This window comes from Zeugodacus cucurbitae, chromosome 5, assembly GCF_028554725.1.
Source record: "Zeugodacus cucurbitae isolate PBARC_wt_2022May chromosome 5, idZeuCucr1.2, whole genome shotgun sequence".
NCBI lineage: Eukaryota > Metazoa > Arthropoda > Insecta > Diptera > Tephritidae > Zeugodacus > Zeugodacus cucurbitae.
The window spans coordinates 58379856-58398011 of record NC_071670.1 but is presented as its reverse complement, the minus strand read 5'-3'; the positions used below and the strand labels follow the sequence as shown (position 1 = coordinate 58398011).

The 18156-nt window shown below is 36.3% G+C and overlaps 2 protein-coding genes and 1 long non-coding RNA gene across 3 annotated transcripts in view; 2 read left to right on the top strand and 1 right to left on the bottom strand.

Moving 5' to 3' along the window:
- Positions 1–3847, top strand: part of LOC105210044 (uncharacterized) — a 71615-nt gene extending 67768 nt beyond the window's left edge. Inside the window, exons 8-10 of the mRNA XM_054231292.1 lie at positions 30–629; positions 1151–1864; positions 1964–3847. Of these exons, the coding sequence (XP_054087267.1) occupies positions 30–629; positions 1151–1864; positions 1964–2500 (1851 nt within the window). The 3' untranslated portion in view covers positions 2501–3847. The remainder of the gene's footprint in view (positions 1–29; positions 630–1150; positions 1865–1963) is intronic.
- Positions 3848–4807: 960 nt separating this feature from the next.
- Positions 4808–11491, top strand: LOC128922020 (uncharacterized). The gene is made up of 2 exons (XR_008471291.1): positions 4808–9295; positions 9387–11491. It is a non-coding gene; the product is annotated as an uncharacterized LOC128922020 (long non-coding RNA).
- Positions 11492–14190: 2699 nt separating this feature from the next.
- LOC105209993 (tryptophan 2,3-dioxygenase) lies at positions 14191–17908 on the bottom strand. The gene is made up of 7 exons (XM_011180705.3): positions 17695–17908; positions 17429–17589; positions 15361–15494; positions 14925–15284; positions 14610–14859; positions 14457–14550; positions 14191–14365 (listed from the first exon to the last, which is right to left on the bottom strand). Exons 1-7 carry the CDS (start codon positions 17718–17720, stop codon positions 14257–14259), a joined length of 1134 nt encoding a protein of 377 aa, XP_011179007.2. The 5' UTR covers positions 17721–17908; the 3' UTR covers positions 14191–14256.
- Between the last annotated feature and the right edge of the window lie 248 nt (positions 17909–18156).

Genomic DNA, 18156 nt, shown 5'->3' with positions numbered 1-18156 from the left:
CATTTTCTCATAATCGCTTCTCATTGCAGGAATGCCGTTGTCCGGCCGCACCCGATCTTGGTATGGGCATACAAGTCCCCGTTGTACATACCCAAATACATCGCACACCACCACGTCAAGTGGAGCCGAAACGCCAATTCCTCTCCACCCTGGCACCGTTGACCGCTTGTGTGGCTGGCAACAAGGATGACCTCTCTTCCTACTACACTCTGGCTGCGGCCCATCACAGTGGTCATGCGGTCAATAATGCACAATTCGCCGAATTCAATTTGGCCGGCGCCAATTTATGTGAACAAGTGGGCATAACACCGGCTGGTGTTGGCGTTGGCGGTCCCGATGAGGTACGCAAGGTGGCACCCGATGTCATTGCCGGCACACCGGGACAAGAGCAGCAAGATGAATTGGCCGCATTTGCACAGCAGGAGGCCAACCGTACGGAGAAGATTAAGAAGCGCTACACCAACGAGAACTCCAACAATAGCTCTGATGATGATGAGCAAAACGATTATGGCTTTAATAAGCGTCCATCGGTGCGTGGCATCAAACCGAAATTCAGCTCCACCAATGAGATTTTGCAACAAATGCAAGAGCAATTGAATCAGCAGATGCCCAGTGTCGCAGTGGGACAGGTAAGGATGGGATGGTTTATTTTTTTTTTAGACTCACTAGTCGAATGTTATTCTAAAGAGCTGTAAATTCGGACGGAGAAGTGTTAGAGATGTTAATTGCTCGACGAACTTTATTCAAAAGTTTACTCAATAGTGTTTCCTTCCCTTTATGTCTTCCTATTTTGCATTGCCTAAATTTAAGGTTAGGCTGAGTTACTTGGGCTAGAGTATAACTTTTGGTTACTTAAGTTATGATTAGTCTCTGAGATTTTTCAGAGTGCGATCGACCAAAGTTGTTTCGCTAGGGGTTATTCGTTACCTCGAGTACTCTTCTACGAAATTTATGAGATTAGGTCTAAGTATACTTCTTTAAAGAACGTCTTTATCGTAACCAAACATTTTGTTTCAAAGCTCGTTCAGACTAAAGACAGACTGGTTGACTAAATGCATCCATCTAAATAAAATTAAATATTATCCTCCCCTCGTTCTACTCACTTTTATGATTATGGTAAAGTAAATAATGTATTCTTCCCCCTTCACAGCCCATCAACCAGGCAATCAAGAGCTACACGCTGCCAAAGCAGTCCTCCACCAGTTCCATGTCTAAGCAGATCTCACAGAATCCATCTCCACAAAATGTGCCACATCCTGTTAATGTTGTGCAACAACAGCAGCAGCAACAGCAACAACAACAACAACAGCTACAACAACAACAAAACCAGCAACAGCAAACACAACAGCCACAACCGCCTTCCCAGGTGATGGTGGGACAACAACAACAGCAACAGCAGCAACAACAACAACAACAGCAAACACAAGCAGTCCAAATGCAGGCCAACACAATCGCCCAACAACAAACCGAACAACGCACCTGGAGCTTCTACACCGAAGGCGGTGCTGGCGAGCAACAACGTTTGCCCATCGAAGGCGCCGGCATGCAACAGGCATACTACCAAACACTACCAGGCGGCGCCATGTTCCGCCAAACGATTATGCAACAGGGCCAAGACGAGGCGGCCATGATGTACGCGGCGCAAAATTGCCAAAGTGTCACCGCCATCGAGCAGCAACACTACGGACACTATGCACGCAGTCCGACACGACGTCCGGAGTCACCGCCACCGCTGCGTAATTACCACCAGACAATGGTGTTGATCCCCTACAACGCACAGACGTACTCACAATTCGCCGCCGCCAGCAATATGGACCAGAAAATGGCGCACATACAACGCCAAAACATACTGGAATACCAACAGGTGTGCACCGAATCGTCGTCTAATGACGCTGAACTGTTTACACACTATTATTATGTCACACGCTAAATCAAACTCTATTTGACCTTTGGCCATTTGCAGGTGACCCAGCAGACCATACGCGTCCCCATCGGCTATGCGCTGCCCGGCATGCAATTGCACGTGATGGCCGGACGCGGTCACGCCGCACACTATGCGCAGCAACACGCGCAACAAGCGGTGGGCGTTGAGGCAGCCACTGCTGCAGCAGCCGCCGCCGCCGCGCATCCGCATCAACATCAGCATCCACCGCATCCGCGCATCATGGCGCAGCGCTATCAGTTCGCGCAGGAGGGCAACATACCGGGTTTCAGTGAGCGTGGTGTGCCGGAAGGCGCGGCTGCGGTGTCGCATACCGATTGTCACAGCATGGTGTCGCCGACCGCTAGTCAGGCAACCACAGTGCAACAACAAATGCAACAACAACTGCAGCAGCAACAACAATTACAACAGCAGATGCAACAACAACACCAGCAGCAGCAGCAGCAACAGCAACCAGCACCACCGAATGCGGTACAACAACAACAAAGTGCCGCAGCAGCCGCCGCCGCCGCCGCCGCCGCCGCTCAAGGTTCCGTCTATTATGCAATGAATGTATGACCCGCGGCCGATTAGTCGGCGCCAACGGCGGCGGTCATTGTGGAGCGCCGTCAGTGTCAACGCGTCGAAATGTCGTCGGTACAGCTGAGCACACGGTAAACTGCAATGGCGGGCCAATGTGTAATTGTAATAACGGTAAAAAGTACGGGTAATTGTTGGCGCCACACACACACTGACACACTCTTACACAAATGTTTGGCTTAGATGTGTGCATTTGTGTGGGCGTACATACAATTCAGCGTGTTGAGGTTATGTATCTTAACTTTGTAAACAACAACAGCAACAGCAACGAGGGAATTTAATTAGAAATGTATTAGCGTTATTATAGTGTATAGTGAAGTGAAGTGAAGTGAACATTTATGAATGGATTACAAGAAGACACACACACACACACTAGTGTATATGTCTGCATATATGTGAGTACTTACTTTAAATTTTAAATATATATATATATGCATGTGTATGTGTAATTAAACGAACGGCGGTACTGGTCAGCTGTTGATGAACGTGTCATATTCCATTAGAAATGAAAGCTTCCATTTAAATAGCAATTGTTGTTGGTGGCAATTTTTTAGAAGTAATTAATAGCAGAAGGTTTTTTTAAATGCTCATACAGTGAAATAACACTGTGCAACAACATTTTTGATTTTCGTTACATACCATTTTGATCTTACATATTGAGCTTTTGTGTCAGCTCGATTGAAGTTGAAAATGATTTTCATATTTTTATGATACTTAGTCTTAACCTTGTATCGCCTTGTATATTGTGATTTGTTGACCTAATTGTGGAGAACTATAAATACAGAAACTTCAGCGATGCATAGGCAATAGCAATCTAAGGTTCAAATGGAATGTATTAAATTATTTATGCCCAAGATGAGTTAAAGAAACGAGTGAAATGGATGTAAACTCTTCATATATACCTTAATATTGGTCCACAAAACTGTAGCCCACACATTCTTGGGCTTCATAGGTTATATTTATCGCATAAAAGAGCTCGTTTTCACTTTTTCATTATTAGTGAGACGACTGTTTATTGGAAATCTTCAACAATCCTGATGTATTTTATTCACAGAACCCAAATTTCATTAATATGTAGGTAGCCCATTATGTAGACTTGGTTCAGATGATGGTTTCTTGTCTTAAAGTTATGAGGAAATATTGGTTTTAAGCTTGTATGTATGTGATTGGCGTTGCAACCGTTTAGCCGGTTATAGCCGAATCGACGATAGTGCGCCACCCCTCTCTCTCCTTCGCAGTTCGGCGCCAGTTGGAGATCCCAAGTGTAACCAGGTCGCTCTGCACCTGGTCCCTCCAACGGAGTGGAGGCCTTCCCCTTCCCCGGCTTCCTCCGGCGGGTACTGCATCGAACACTTTCAGGGCTGGAGTGTTTTCGTCCATTCGGACAACATGACCTAGCCAGCGTAGCCGCTGTCTTTTTATTCGCTGAACTATGTCAATGTCGTCGTATAACTCGTACAGCTCATCGTTCCATCGCCTGCGGTATTCGCCGTTGCCAATGTTCTGAGGACCATAAATCTTACGCAAAATTTTCCTCTCGAAAACTCCTAGTGTCGTCTCATCTGATGTTGACATCGTCCAAGCTTCTGCACCGTAAAGCAGGACGGGAATGATAAGCGACTTGTAGAGCTTGATTTTGGTTCGTCGAGAGAGGACTTTACTGTTCAATTGCCTACTCAGTCCAAAGTAGCACCTGCTTGCAAGAGTTATTCTGCGCTGGATTTCGAGGCTGACATTGTTCGTGTTGTTGATGCTGGTTCCCAGGTATACGAAATTATCTACGACCTCGAAGTTATGACTGTCAGCAGTGACGTGGGAGCCAAGACCCGAATGCGCCGACTGTTTGTTTGATGACAGGAGATATTTCGTCTTGTCCTCATTCACCTCCAGACCCATTCACCTCCAGACCCATTCACTTCGCCTCCTTATCCATGCGGGATAAAACCAGAACAAACGGCGCGGTTGTTGCTTCCGATGATATCAATATCATCGGCGTACGCCAGGAGCTGTACACTCTTGTAGAAGATTGTACCTTCTCGGTTTAGCTCTGCAGCTCTTATAATTTTTTCCAGCATCAGGTTAAAGAAGTCGCACGATAGTGAGTCACCTTGTCTGAGACCTCGTTTGGTATCGAACGGCTCGGAGAGGTCCTGCCCAATCATGACGGAGCTTTTGGTGTTGCTCAACGTCAATTTACACAGCCGTATTAGTTTTGCGGGGATACCAAATTCAGACATCGCGGCGTAAAGGCAACTCCTTTTCGTGCTGTCGAAAGCAGCAGCGGGTAATTGCTATTCGAATTTCTTCATGGTCGGGTAATGGAACATCTGTTCCATCGTCATCGATTGGGGGATCGGGTTCGCCATCTCCTGGTGTTGTACTCTCACTGCCATTCAGCAGGTCGGAGAAGTGTTCCCTCCACGTTTTAAGCTTATCGGGCTCAAATTACAACTCACTGTTTGTGACAAGACTGTTAGACATACATTTTTACACGTTGTGCTCAGTCCCGAACTCCATGTCTTCAACTTCTGTTTACAAAAAACCATATTCTATAACTCTGTAACCACCAGAGGTTCATGAAATATCATCTTATATGCCTTCAAGCACATTTTATCTCGGCTAACCTCAATATATAAGCACAAAACAGTATTGATGAAACACTAATTTTTGTTGTTGCATAGTAAGATACATACATTTGTAAAATATAAAAGAATTGGCCAGAATTCGCAAACGAACATAATATTGAATATAATTGGTAGAACCAAAAACAAAACGCACATAAATATAATACTCATTGAAAAAGAGGCAACAATAGCAAAAGTGCAATTTCAAACAATAATGACATACAAAAACAACAACAATGTTTTTATACCAAAATTTAACAGGCAAGAGTGTAAACAAGTTGAAACATTTTTGAAAATTTAAAACAAAAATAAAATTATTAACAATAGAAAGTATATAAGGCAGTAAGCACATAGTTCATAGTATTATATAAAACAAATTTAGTGTTACAAATATATATATAATTATATAAATAAATAAATATACTAATGTATGTGTGTAATATGTGCTTTAAGGCATATACAGTTAGTCATTATATGAATATGCAATGTATACTGTTTCAAATATTTATTATAAATATTTATTTATTTTAGTTTAAATAATTAAGTACAATAATTTTCATTGAACATTTCAAATGTTGTCGGTTGATTGCAATTGTTTTTTTTTTTAATGTTATATTTTTGAAAAGTGTATATAATATTGTACTTATTAACTATTATTGTCAGATAGCAGATGCAATATATGGCAACAACATACCATAAGCCATAAATTAACTTGTAACTTCTGTCGTGTGTGGAAGGTGAAATTTACTTCAAGTCTTCTCACTTGGTACTTGATTAGTTTAAACTACTTAGAGACAGCTCTAAGTATATACAGAAGAATGTATATATAGTTATTAATTACATATTTTTGTATGTACATTTTCTTAGCATCACACCGTACTGGTATTATTATGGTAGTTTAATGCTAGTTGAGGGCTTATATTTTCAACATTTACTCTTTGCTTTGGAAATTTTCAGCAAACTGAGCTTCCTACGACCATACATTTGTATGTATGTATAGTATTTCCAAAGATTCCAAAGCCTTATATTTTATTTTTTTGTAAGCTTTAAGAAGTTTTTAGATTTTTTCTCACTGGGGATTAGAAGAAACCGAGTTTTTACTGAAATTCTTTTTCAAATTTTCAAATTTATTTATTTATTATTTATTTATTTATTTTAAGAATTTTATTTTCCAAAAATATTGAAAATTACATAGTTATGTGCTGTCATCGGAGGTGCAAAAAAAAAAATTCCTCAACGGGTGAGATGATTCCGACCAAATGAGTAGCTGAAACAAAACAACTCGAAAATGTTATTAAAGTTGAAGATATTTCCTCTACAATAACCTACAATTTTTGAAAATTTTCAAAAATTAGCAAAATGGCGTAGTTTTGAAAAAAGTTTATTCATAATACGCACTTAATGATTTCTCGAGATATTTTTGAATGTATAAACTATCGAATAAGCAAAATAAAAAAAATCGATTTTTTGAAAGTTTCACACTGGTATAGCCAAGAAACATCCATGATGTATGCCATTTGCCACCCATATTGTATTATTTTTTATCATTTTTATATTATTAGGTCTACAACTTTGCCTCCTCCATTTTTATGTAAATGTAAGGCTTTTTTTGTATAAAAACGGTTACAAATGTCGATAAGCCTCAGTCGCACTTTTCTTGGAATTAAAAACGAAAAGCAAAATTCTCCGCAAATGTCGAGAATTCGGCTCAAAAAGTGACATTTTCAGTTGAGAATAAGTTTGGAATGCAAACAGATCTCTACAAATATTTTGTTGGGTTAATGTTGACAAAAATGTCCAAGATCGATATAAAACGATGTAATCGATTTAGCAAAGTTGTAGACCTAATAATATTTTGGATTTATAAATTAGTTGGCAACACTTTTCAAGAATAAATTAAAGAGGTGCCAACACTTCTAAAAAATCCTACAGCAAATTTTCTTAAAACACTTTACTTGTAGTGATACTTCATTTTTTATATTTTTTCAAATAAGTGGCATCATTCTAGTACTTAAATCACTTCCATCATCAAAAAATATAATTAATTTTTTTTTCAATTATAGAAATTTACTATTGCGTATAATAAAAAAAAATTTGGTTTCAGCACTACCCAGACATCTGTCGAATACTCTTATCTTTGAATGTGACTAGCCGCTTTAAATATTTGTAAATATGTCTCAAAAAAGTATTATGTTTACTTTAAGGTCAAATTTGATTCCATTAACATTCATATACACACACATACAGTCTACTGTGGGTGCTACAGTTCTACAATTATTATTAGTGTAATGAATGGAGAATGGAGATTCCAGCAGACTTTATTGCTCAAAAGTATTAATTCAAATCTGTTTAATACTAGTATTATTGCATAAATTCGATTAAGCTTAATTTAATTTAGAGCTAATTTACTTAATTAACTTTAATTAATGCGTGTAATTTAATGTGACAGCATAAGTAAGCAATTATATAACTTAAATGTATTTGTTAAGTGCGATAATTAGCAAAAAAAATTACTTAAATATACTCATTAAAAAGAAATTTTGAAATTGCAACCAGCTAATTGGTGAACCCGTTATATTAGACGAAAAATCAAAAAAATTGTGTTTGGTAAAATTTTTATGCCCAATATTTTTAAATAAATATGCGAATTTTCGGAAAATTAATATAAATTAAAAAATTGAGAATCAAATTAAAATTTAATAAAAAAATAACAAAAAAATTGAAAATTAATTAAAAAAATTAAAATTAATTAAAAAATTGAAATTAATTAAAAAAATTAAATTCAATTAAAAAATTAAACTCAATTAAAAATTAAAATTGTTTTAAATTACTATTGTTTTAAACGCAATTTGGCGAAATTACACAATTGTTGCATTCGCACTGTGAAATAATTTAATGAATTTAATTGATATGCGTGTTTGTATGTAGAAAGCAAGGCAGTTATGTAATTGATATAACTTCAAAAATTATTTGAAATGAGTGAGAGAAATTGTGTAAAAAAATAAAAAAAAATAATAAATTTAAATTTTCAAATTTTTAATTTGCATGTCTATAACTCATCTATGTACTATGTATGTATAACTGTTTAATTAAATTTACTTATAATTACTGCAACTGTGTAATTAGCAAACTTAGCATTTAAAATATATACATACATATATACTTAAATGTAGGTGCACACACATACATACATACATATTTATAAAAATAAAATAAGATTATATAGTACTCATGCTAGTTGCGACAATTTTCAGTGACAGTGCCAAAGTGACGCAACAACAACAACATGAACATTTAAGTAACATACTAGAAAGTACACATTTCCGAAAGTGCGGCAGTTAGAGTATAAAATTAGCTGGAAATTAAAATTAAAAAAAAAATTAATTAATTATATATTATTATGAAGCAAATGTTTAGTTAGAGATTTATATGAAAAAGCGTTAGCGTTTAACTTGCAATGGGCGTTTTAAATCCATAGTTATAATTGCGTAGTAGTTTAGGCGACACACAGTCGCAGACATGTGTACATACATACATATATTGAAATGGTGGCATGCAACAAAGCGAAGCGGGAATGGAATTCCATAGTTCAGTAAATAAAAAATAGAGTTTTAAGTGAAAAATACTCACAACAGCTGTAGTTACAGGAAAGTAATTAATAAATAAATATATTAATATATTAATAATTGTATGATTAAACTCTAATGTTTACTTTAAAAATTTGTATTTTTTGTAGTTGTTTAGTTGTATGTTTCAAAACCAAAAAAACAAATGTTGAAAATTGCATAAACCAAATATAAAGATATATATAGGCAGAAATATATATATCCAATATGACAAAAAAATATCAGAATTATTTAATTGTATACATGTACGAATGCCATACAGTGTTGTACAAAAGTATGTATACATTTGAATTAGCTTACAAAATATTTAATTTTAAGGCAGTAGTCTGCTTTACAGCCTTCAAAAAATCGATTTTTTTGTTTTATTTTAAATCTCTTCCAAAACTATCCAAGAATATGTCTTTAAAATTCCAGAGGCCAATTCGACATATTTTCGAAGCTAGAGCAGTTTTAGTGGTCGAGCGTCGAGCAGGTGCGAATGCTCACCGAAAACTTTAAAGCGCGTTTTCTTGAGTTTTCATAAGGTAAGGTTTGACAAATTTTTTTTTTCCAATTTTTTTTTTAATTTTTTTTCTGAACCATCAACATCTCAAGAATATTGTTTTAAAATTTTAGGTCATTCGGAGAAAAACTAACGAAGTTACAGGAGGTTGAATAACGGTACCTCCAGCTATCTGCGCTGAGTGTACAAAACTTTGAATCGATTTTCCCAAATATGTAATTTTTAAAGTCGGTGACCAGGCTACAGAAAAAACTACTGCATCGATCGTTTTGAAATTTAGAACAAATATTCTACATATACATATATAACTTTCGAATGATTTTTTCCAAAAATTTTAATTACTAACAATTTTACAATAACAAATAGGTCGATTTTTTCGTCTAAAATCGTCATTTTGGCATGAAAATGGTATCAAAAATTGAAAAATTTAAAAATTAAAAAAAAAACTTGACGTCAATTGAAAGATAAACTAATAAACTAAAGAAAGCCTTTTGATTTTTTGGTTTCGGATGATCCAGTGATGCACCCCCACACCCCCCCCTAAAAAAAAAACGGTGCCGGCGATAGCAAAAATAATATATGTCCGATCGAAAAAAGTGATCTAGCTTCAGTATTTAATTATCTTCTATTTGAACTAGACAGTTGGACAAAAGTATTATTTAAACTACTTGTTTTGCAACTTAAAGTCAATTTTTTTTCTTAAAAAATTGAAATTTTTTTCACACTTCGAAAAAAATTGGAATTTTATATGTAAGTTCTTTGGTATTTTTGTAGTTCATAAAGAAAAGAAACGTATAAAAATTAAAAAAAAAAATTTGGTTCGACTGTTTCGGATGCATCGCACGACCTCCATCACCGGCACTCCAGAAAAATACTTACAACTTTGAAAAAATTTCAATATTTCTTAATAATAAATACTGTTTTTTAAGGCTTAAATATAGTACACTATCGTCTTAAAATTCCGTTTACAGCAATCATTTCCTTCCCTTTCAAAACAAATTGCTAAAAAAAACGATTTTTTCGGCTTCTAAAGCAGTCTACTGCCTTAAGAGGCTCTTATTGTCCTCGATAAGTGCTATTCTTTCAACTTCAATTGACATAGGAGCCTTCGAAATCATATTAAACTTTTTAAAAACATTATTATCAATTACTGGATATAAGTAACTACTAAAAAATACAAAATATAGTTAAAATCTAAATTTTCCTCTTAATTTAATGGCGTATAAAACATTCCGGTCAAGCTTATAAGCAAGAGGCTATAAGGGCCAAAGTTTCATCTTCGAAAAACTATTGTATTAATATGGAAATTTAGTTTATAACTATACTTTGGATTTTTTAGTAGCTATATCCTTTAACTAATAATAATTTTTTTAAAAAGTCCTTTTTTTCGTACTTCGACTCCAAAAATTTCAATTATTTTGGCTAACTTCGAAAATCGGAGAGTAAAATTTTTTTACTTATGATTCAAACTCCCGGAAAAAATTAGTTTGGTCCAATACTCAGGCGAATGTTATACAGTGTAATCAGTGTCGATATTTGGTACTAAATTTTTGTCTTTCCAGAAATTTTTTTAGTTTTTTAGAAAATTGGAGATTTTTAGTTTACCAAAAATGTTGGCAACTGTGTAATTTCTCCAAAAAAAAAAAACATTTGACTCTCAAAAGTAAGGAAAATAGGTATATTGTATTCATACTTTTGTGCGCCACTGTAGGTGGATGTGGAACATGTAGGTGTTTATATGAAAACTTGTGAAACACTATGTGGATATGTATATGTTTATTTTAATGGGACCAAGTATTGTAGTGAACGCTGAAAGACATTACAATTTTACAATTTCACGAAAAGCAAATGGAAAACCTACAGAAAGCAGTGAGAATAAAAATAGTTTTAAAGAAATGTATAAAAATTGATATAAAGACATATTTGCTATATACAGAGATCCATATGGGTGAAGTTAAGAAAATAACAAGAAATACATACATAACATACACATAAGAAAAATACGAGTAGGTGTATGATTAAAAAACAATAGTTTCGTATAAATATATGTACTTTAATCACATAAGAATTGAATGTGAGAACCGTTAATAGTTGCAACATACACACATACACTCTCTTTGACAGGTTAATTGACTAAAATCGAAAAAATGTTGCACTTCTAACTGTTTGAAGGAATTTAATATGTGTCGAAAACCAGAAATACCACAACAAAAACAAATACAAAAAAATAAGAAAACTCTTACACTTATATAAGCATGTCTGTATGTATTTTTAAAGTGCATTTGTAAGTCACAAAGTAAACCTTTATAATTCACTCAAAAGAGAATACTGCTAAAACAACAACAATAAAATGTGAAACACACATGAACATACATACATATAAATTGCTCGCAAAAAAAACAAAAAAAAAACAGTTTGCAAACCAATTTTTATAGCAACCAAAAAAACAAAAACAAAAACAGTCACAACAACCAAAAAATATATACAACAAAAAATATAAATTTAAAAAAATATAAATATAAAAAAAATATATACAACAAACATATTAAAAATAAAAACAAAAAATGAAAATTAAAAAGAAAAAGAAAACCTTAGCGTTAAATGAAAAAAAGTAGAACTGTATTTTTCTGTATTAGCTTTAAGTGATGAGCCAACAAAGAGGAATGGTGCAATTTCATTATCACACACACACACAAACACCTTCAAGTGCATGTATGTCTGTCTGTTTGTACTAATACTATATATTTATAGCAATTTGAAGATGAAACAAACACTTACACATTTAAAATTACCAATACATATACATACATACATACAAGTATGTATGCATGTACATCCTACGAGGACCTACGAATTGTACCAACACATTGTGGTTGTGTTGCCTAATGGGCCTAACGTTTTGTTTCGTTTCGTTTATCGAATTGGCACGAGTGTAGCAAGTAAAAAAAATGTTGTAGCGATTAAAAATTATATATAAAAAATATAAAAAGGTATATGAAAAACACACACACACATACAGTGCATATAATATATGGTATATACATATATATATATATATGAATGAAAAGGATACCAAAAAAACCGAAATTAAAAAAATATTGAATTATGATATTGAGATTTGAATTAAAATTGTATATTATTATTAGACATGTATGTATATGCATATAGATATACATACATATACATATATGAAATAAATTATATATATAAATATATATGAATAAATATATAATACGACTGAGTAAATAACTCGTAAAAATTTACAAACACTGTGTGCATTATTTTGATATTGGTTAGAGGGCGTTTTTATAGATGTAGGTGAAATGCTCACCCAATCTGATATTCTCATCAACAAAGCTAGAGAAGCTAAGAGCTCACTTCAAAAGCTATCTTAATAACGAGAGTTGACAATTTGGCCGTAGCAACGATGGAGGAGTGAGCCGTTGTATTGTCATGCTGAAAGACCTTCCTTTATTCGCTAAATAAGGTCGTTTTATCAGCTATTCAATATCGAATTTGGCCCAGTACGCCGTTGGGCTGAGCCTTGCGACCATTTTGTGTGAATGGCGTCCTTGGAACCAAACCACCACCTTTAGCAGACGAAGAGCTCGAGTTGCCGCGTGAAACCAGAGTGACCCTTGCGCAACTTCGATCTGGATACTGTAGCAGGTTAAACTCCTACTTATCCAGACTGAACCCCGACATACAAAATACATGTCCTGCATGCAATGAGTGCCCGCATGGCATTAACCACCTCTTTGCATGCACAACGAACCCTACTCATCTAACACCCCTTTCCCTTTGCTCCAACCCTGTCGAAACAGCACGTTAGATGACCTCGACGAAACTAGATTTATGCTTTCCTTTCCGGCAGGGATAGATAATCGTTACTACAACAACAACAACCATTTTGTCTTTCTCTACGTAGTCAATGCTCAAATTTTGTAAATCTCATAAAACAGTGGCTATCATCTTACCAGTCGATACGACAGTCCTCGCCTTCTTTTGAGCAGGAAACGCATAGAAAAGCTCACTGCTTGGACTGTACCTTGGCCTTTGGTGTTTACTAGTAGATTTAGGTTTCATCCTCTTTCATGAAACGATGAAGAAACTTCTTCGGATTTCGCTTGAACAGTTAGTGCAGTGTTTAAGCACTGACTAACATAGTCCTTTGTAAAGATATCTCTCGACTTTTCTATCGTTGAACTGCTAAAAAGAGTTCGAGGAGTTTTGTTTCGCTATCCTTCATGGGAACGCTTTCAAAAACCTATCGTCCGTGCGACCGTCTTGAAACTCATGAAATGTATATGAAAATCGCCGTCAAGTGAGTATAGCCATCGTATCTAGCATCCAAGTGCTCTTTTAATTCACTACGAGATTTGCCTTACAAAAACAGGCAAAAACAGGTAAATTTTGTATTTTTTTCATTGCATACACAATACCTTGAGCTGTTCCCTTATTTGGAAAGACCAATAGTCATAGAAGCAGTAGTATCTTTGATGATCGAGTTATGATAATTTCTCGTTCGGTCTTCTTTGAAACGCGGCATGATCACATGGTATTTGTCATATCTCCGTTCGCAGACTTGAATATCATAAGACTTTAAAAGAGAATTTTAACAGATCCTGTACAAAGATAATATCCAATCCATAGAAGAAAGATGAGTTATGGCTTCCAGATTAGTATCATCTGTATATTCAAAGGAATAAAATGTGGCTCACAATATATATTTCAAACTTATTTTTATATATTTCAATAATTTCAATATTAAATGTAAGGTTAGGGCAGTCAAAGAAATGACATGAGTTTCTAACTTGACCAAGACATGTCTGTATAAGGCATTGTTTTACAGAAAACGCAAACTAAAACTAAAAATTATCATATTGAACATATTATACTAAAAATATATAATATTTGTTAGTTTTTTATACTATGAACATAACCTAAAAACCAGCAAAAAAATAAAAGAAAAGCAAATTCGTGTCAATTAATCAACTCCTTGCGCATTGAGACATCGAGCGGTGGAATGGCATCGCGTGGAATAAGAAACGTTGACAAATTGAACAAATCCAAGAACACCTTGTAACGATCACTGCGAAAGCCGAATAAAAACGAAAAGAAACAAGCGTTAATTGAACACATTTCGCGTTACGAGAAGCATTTGAAAAGTCAATTTGCATTACCTGAGTGTGGAGCGCAAGTACTGATAGCCCGAAGAGCCGCCAGTGCCCAGCTGCTGTGAACCGATCATGCGTTGCACCATGATCACGTGATTGTCTGTAAAAGAAACAAGCCATTAAGACATACATATCGCATTCGTATTCGATTTGTCTTACAGCGCCACTTCGTTATTAGCGAATCGATGTCCATCAACAGCGTCAGCATCTGATGCGGTTGGCTGAAACGCGGCTCGTCGCGGTAGAAGGTGATCATGATGGCGCCCTGCAGAGCCTTGTAGCTGAAGCGGCGATCGCCACGCGACACCAACGCCTCGTGCACGTCACGATCAAAGATGCTGCGATAGACCTCGCGTCGCTTCTCAATGTCCATCAGATGGTAGTTGCGCGCCGCTTCGACGGGCTCTTGCTGTGGAGATGACATTTGCGATGTACAGATTACATTTAATTTCTTTTCATACTTGACAAACTCACCATGGCGGTATGCACTTGCTCTGCCAAAAATTTATCCACGCTCGCTTGAAATTTCGCCCAGAAGTTGAAGCCGTCCGTCTCAAGTCCCGGTGTACGTTCGAGCCACTTCTGTATTAAATCCAACATGGACGGCTCATTTTCGGATTTCTGTATAGCTTCCATGGCGGCCGATTCAGTGCCGAACGCTTCCGAGTATTTTTGATTGTATTTGACACGTTGATCGGTCTTGACGCCCAACTTATTTTCAATCAGACGAAATTGTAAACTCTGAAAACCGGATGCCGGCGCGAGATATGTGCGAAAATCCATGAAGTCCAGTGGGGTCATGGTCTCCAATATTGGCACTTGATCGACGAGTAGCTGTGTGGTGGGCGGCGGTATATAGAAAGGAATGAAAAATTAATATTTAAATTCAAGAAATTACAGCAGTAATCACCTTAAGTATGAGCACTATACGATTGAGACGTTTTAAAATTTCCAATGTCTTGGATTCCTCAAGATCTTCTATGTTCAACATTTCGCGTATGGAGTCGAGTTCAAAAATTATCTGCTTGAACCATAGCTCATATGCTAAAATAAATGAAAATTTAATAAAATTATTTTTTTTTTAACATAAGAACATTGAAAATTAATTAGAGACACAGATATATATCAACAGGATGCCAGTTGAAATAACCTTTCATTTGACACCAAAATCATCAAAATCGGTTGAGATCTACCGGAGTTATGTCAATTCAAAGTTGCACACTAAAACTCTGCTCACCTGGGGCAGCGCAGCTCTCTGCTCTGCTCTGCTGGGCAGCGGAATTGTGAAAATTGTAAAGTTCCAAATTGCCGATTTCCACCAGGCGAACAGAAATGTGCAGCAGGTGGATGCCAGAAAAAAGTTGTTGTTGCTAATGTAGATATGTATGTTTTCTGTTGCATATATATGTGTGTAGGTATGTATGAGGCCGGTGGGTGTATATATGTGCATATATATTGTGCAGCGGATGCACCTGTGGCAACGGATGTACTTGTAGCAACGGAAATGGTCGAGGAGGAAGTGAAGGATCCGGAACCGGAAATGGAACTGACACCATATTGAACCGGATGTCAATTACCGGAAACGGAAGTCACAAAGCCGGAAGCGGAAGTTGGTCTGACGGAAGTGGCCCCTGAAGAGGAGCCGGATCTGGAAAACTTCATTCACATGTGATACTTTCGGCAGCCTTAACTTCCGCTTCCGGTTTTGTGACTTCCGTTTCCGGTAATTGACATCCGGTTCGGTATGGTGTCAGTTCCATTTCCGGTTCCGGTTACTTCACTTCCTCCTCGGCCATTTCCGTTGCCACAGGTGCATCCGTTGCACAATATATACGCACATATATATACCCGGCGGCCTCATACATACCAACGCACATATATATACAACAGAAAACATACATATCTACATTAGCAGCAACAACAACTTTTTTTCTGGCATCCACCTGCTGCACATTTCTGTTCGCCTGGTGGAAATCGGCAATTTGGAACTTTGCAATTTTCACAATTCCGCTGCTCAGCAGAGCAGAGGCTGCGCTGCCCCAGGAAAGCAGAGTTTTAGTGTGCAACTTTGAATTGGTATAACTCCGGTAAATCTCAACCGATTTTGATGATTTTGGTGTCAAATGAAAGGGAATTTCAACGCCAATAATATTAGTATTATTTATGTTAATATTGATTATATTGTTTATAACTTCATCAAATATTGAAAACATTTTTGCATTTGTGTGTCAAAGCAGAGAGGTGAGCCTTTCAGAATTTTAACAGAGTTTTTATCTTATAATTCCATGAACAGTGAACATTTTAAAGTTTTTTTTTTGCATTAATTGAACAATCAGTCTGCTTTATAAGTGAAGATAGCGCTTATAATGTTAGTTATTTCAGATGTTTTGATCTTCAAAGTATATACTGGTTCTGTCATCATGAAGGATGCATAATTATGGCAATAGTAAATAGAGAGAAAAATAATTATTCCGAAAAAGTAGTATAAGATCCGGTTCGATTAATCTTATAAGAACGATAAGATCTTACGAAAGCTCGCGGTCTTTTGCTCATCGTTTGTCAGTCAATAAATTTAATGATATCAATAATATCAATCAATAAAGACTACTCATTGCGGCAGACACGTCTGACAATTGGAAGAACACGGATCTGAAAACTATTCGGCATGTGAGACCTTGAAATTAAACATTTTATTATATGAACTACTACGTGCACTTTAAAGACGCTTATTCTAGTTTGTAGTATCTTTCTTCATATAAGCACTTGTCTGTATGTATTTAATTCAGCCATTAAATGTGCCATGCGCCACACAGACTGAGAGATAAGTGTTCACTGATACCTAACAACTAAATGCATGCATCACACATCACACAATCGAAATTAAAAAACAAAAACAAAAAAAACTATAAATTTTTCTCTTCATCTCTGATTTTATATACGACGCGATCTTTGAGTTCAATGCAACATTCAGCACTAACCTTGATGTGTGACGATGAAGAGATGCTCATCGTGTACGGGCCGATTATCCACCACAGAGAGCATGCGCTGCGCACTCAGAACCTTGTCCAACATCAGATACTCGCCATAGATCATGCCTATCTCGGAACCCAGGGGAGTCGCGGTGTCATCGTGTAATGAACTAACGGTGTATTGTAAATTATATTATTTTTTTTTTTTAATTTACTTAAAAAATTATGAATTCATTCGTAGAATAATAAAAAAAAAACACAAATCTCCTACGCACCCATTTCCAGCGTACGGACAAGCCATGCTCAATAAGATTTCCTAATGCGAATGATTACTAATCAGATTACAACAAACACACAGTCACACACACTAAGAGTTGCAAAAATACACGCCGTTATCTATTATTTCTACTTCAACTGCAAATGCTCTACTTAAAGTCACAGCGCGCGAATACCGCAATACCACTGCCGCCGAGCGCTAAGAGGAAACTGAAACTGAATCAGCTTCGCAGTCTTGAATGGGAATTCTTTGGATGCCTCGTTTTATGCTGTGGCTTGACGTCAGCGTAGAGCACAAGCTAGCGATCGATCGATTTTACTGCAAGATCAAATATCAAATCTACAAATCCCATAGAGTACACAACAACAAGATTATCGCGACCAAAGTGTGTCTCTTACATATACATATGTATGTCTGTTGGTATGTAAGCATGCAGTGTGTGAGAGCCAAGCCGGTTGGC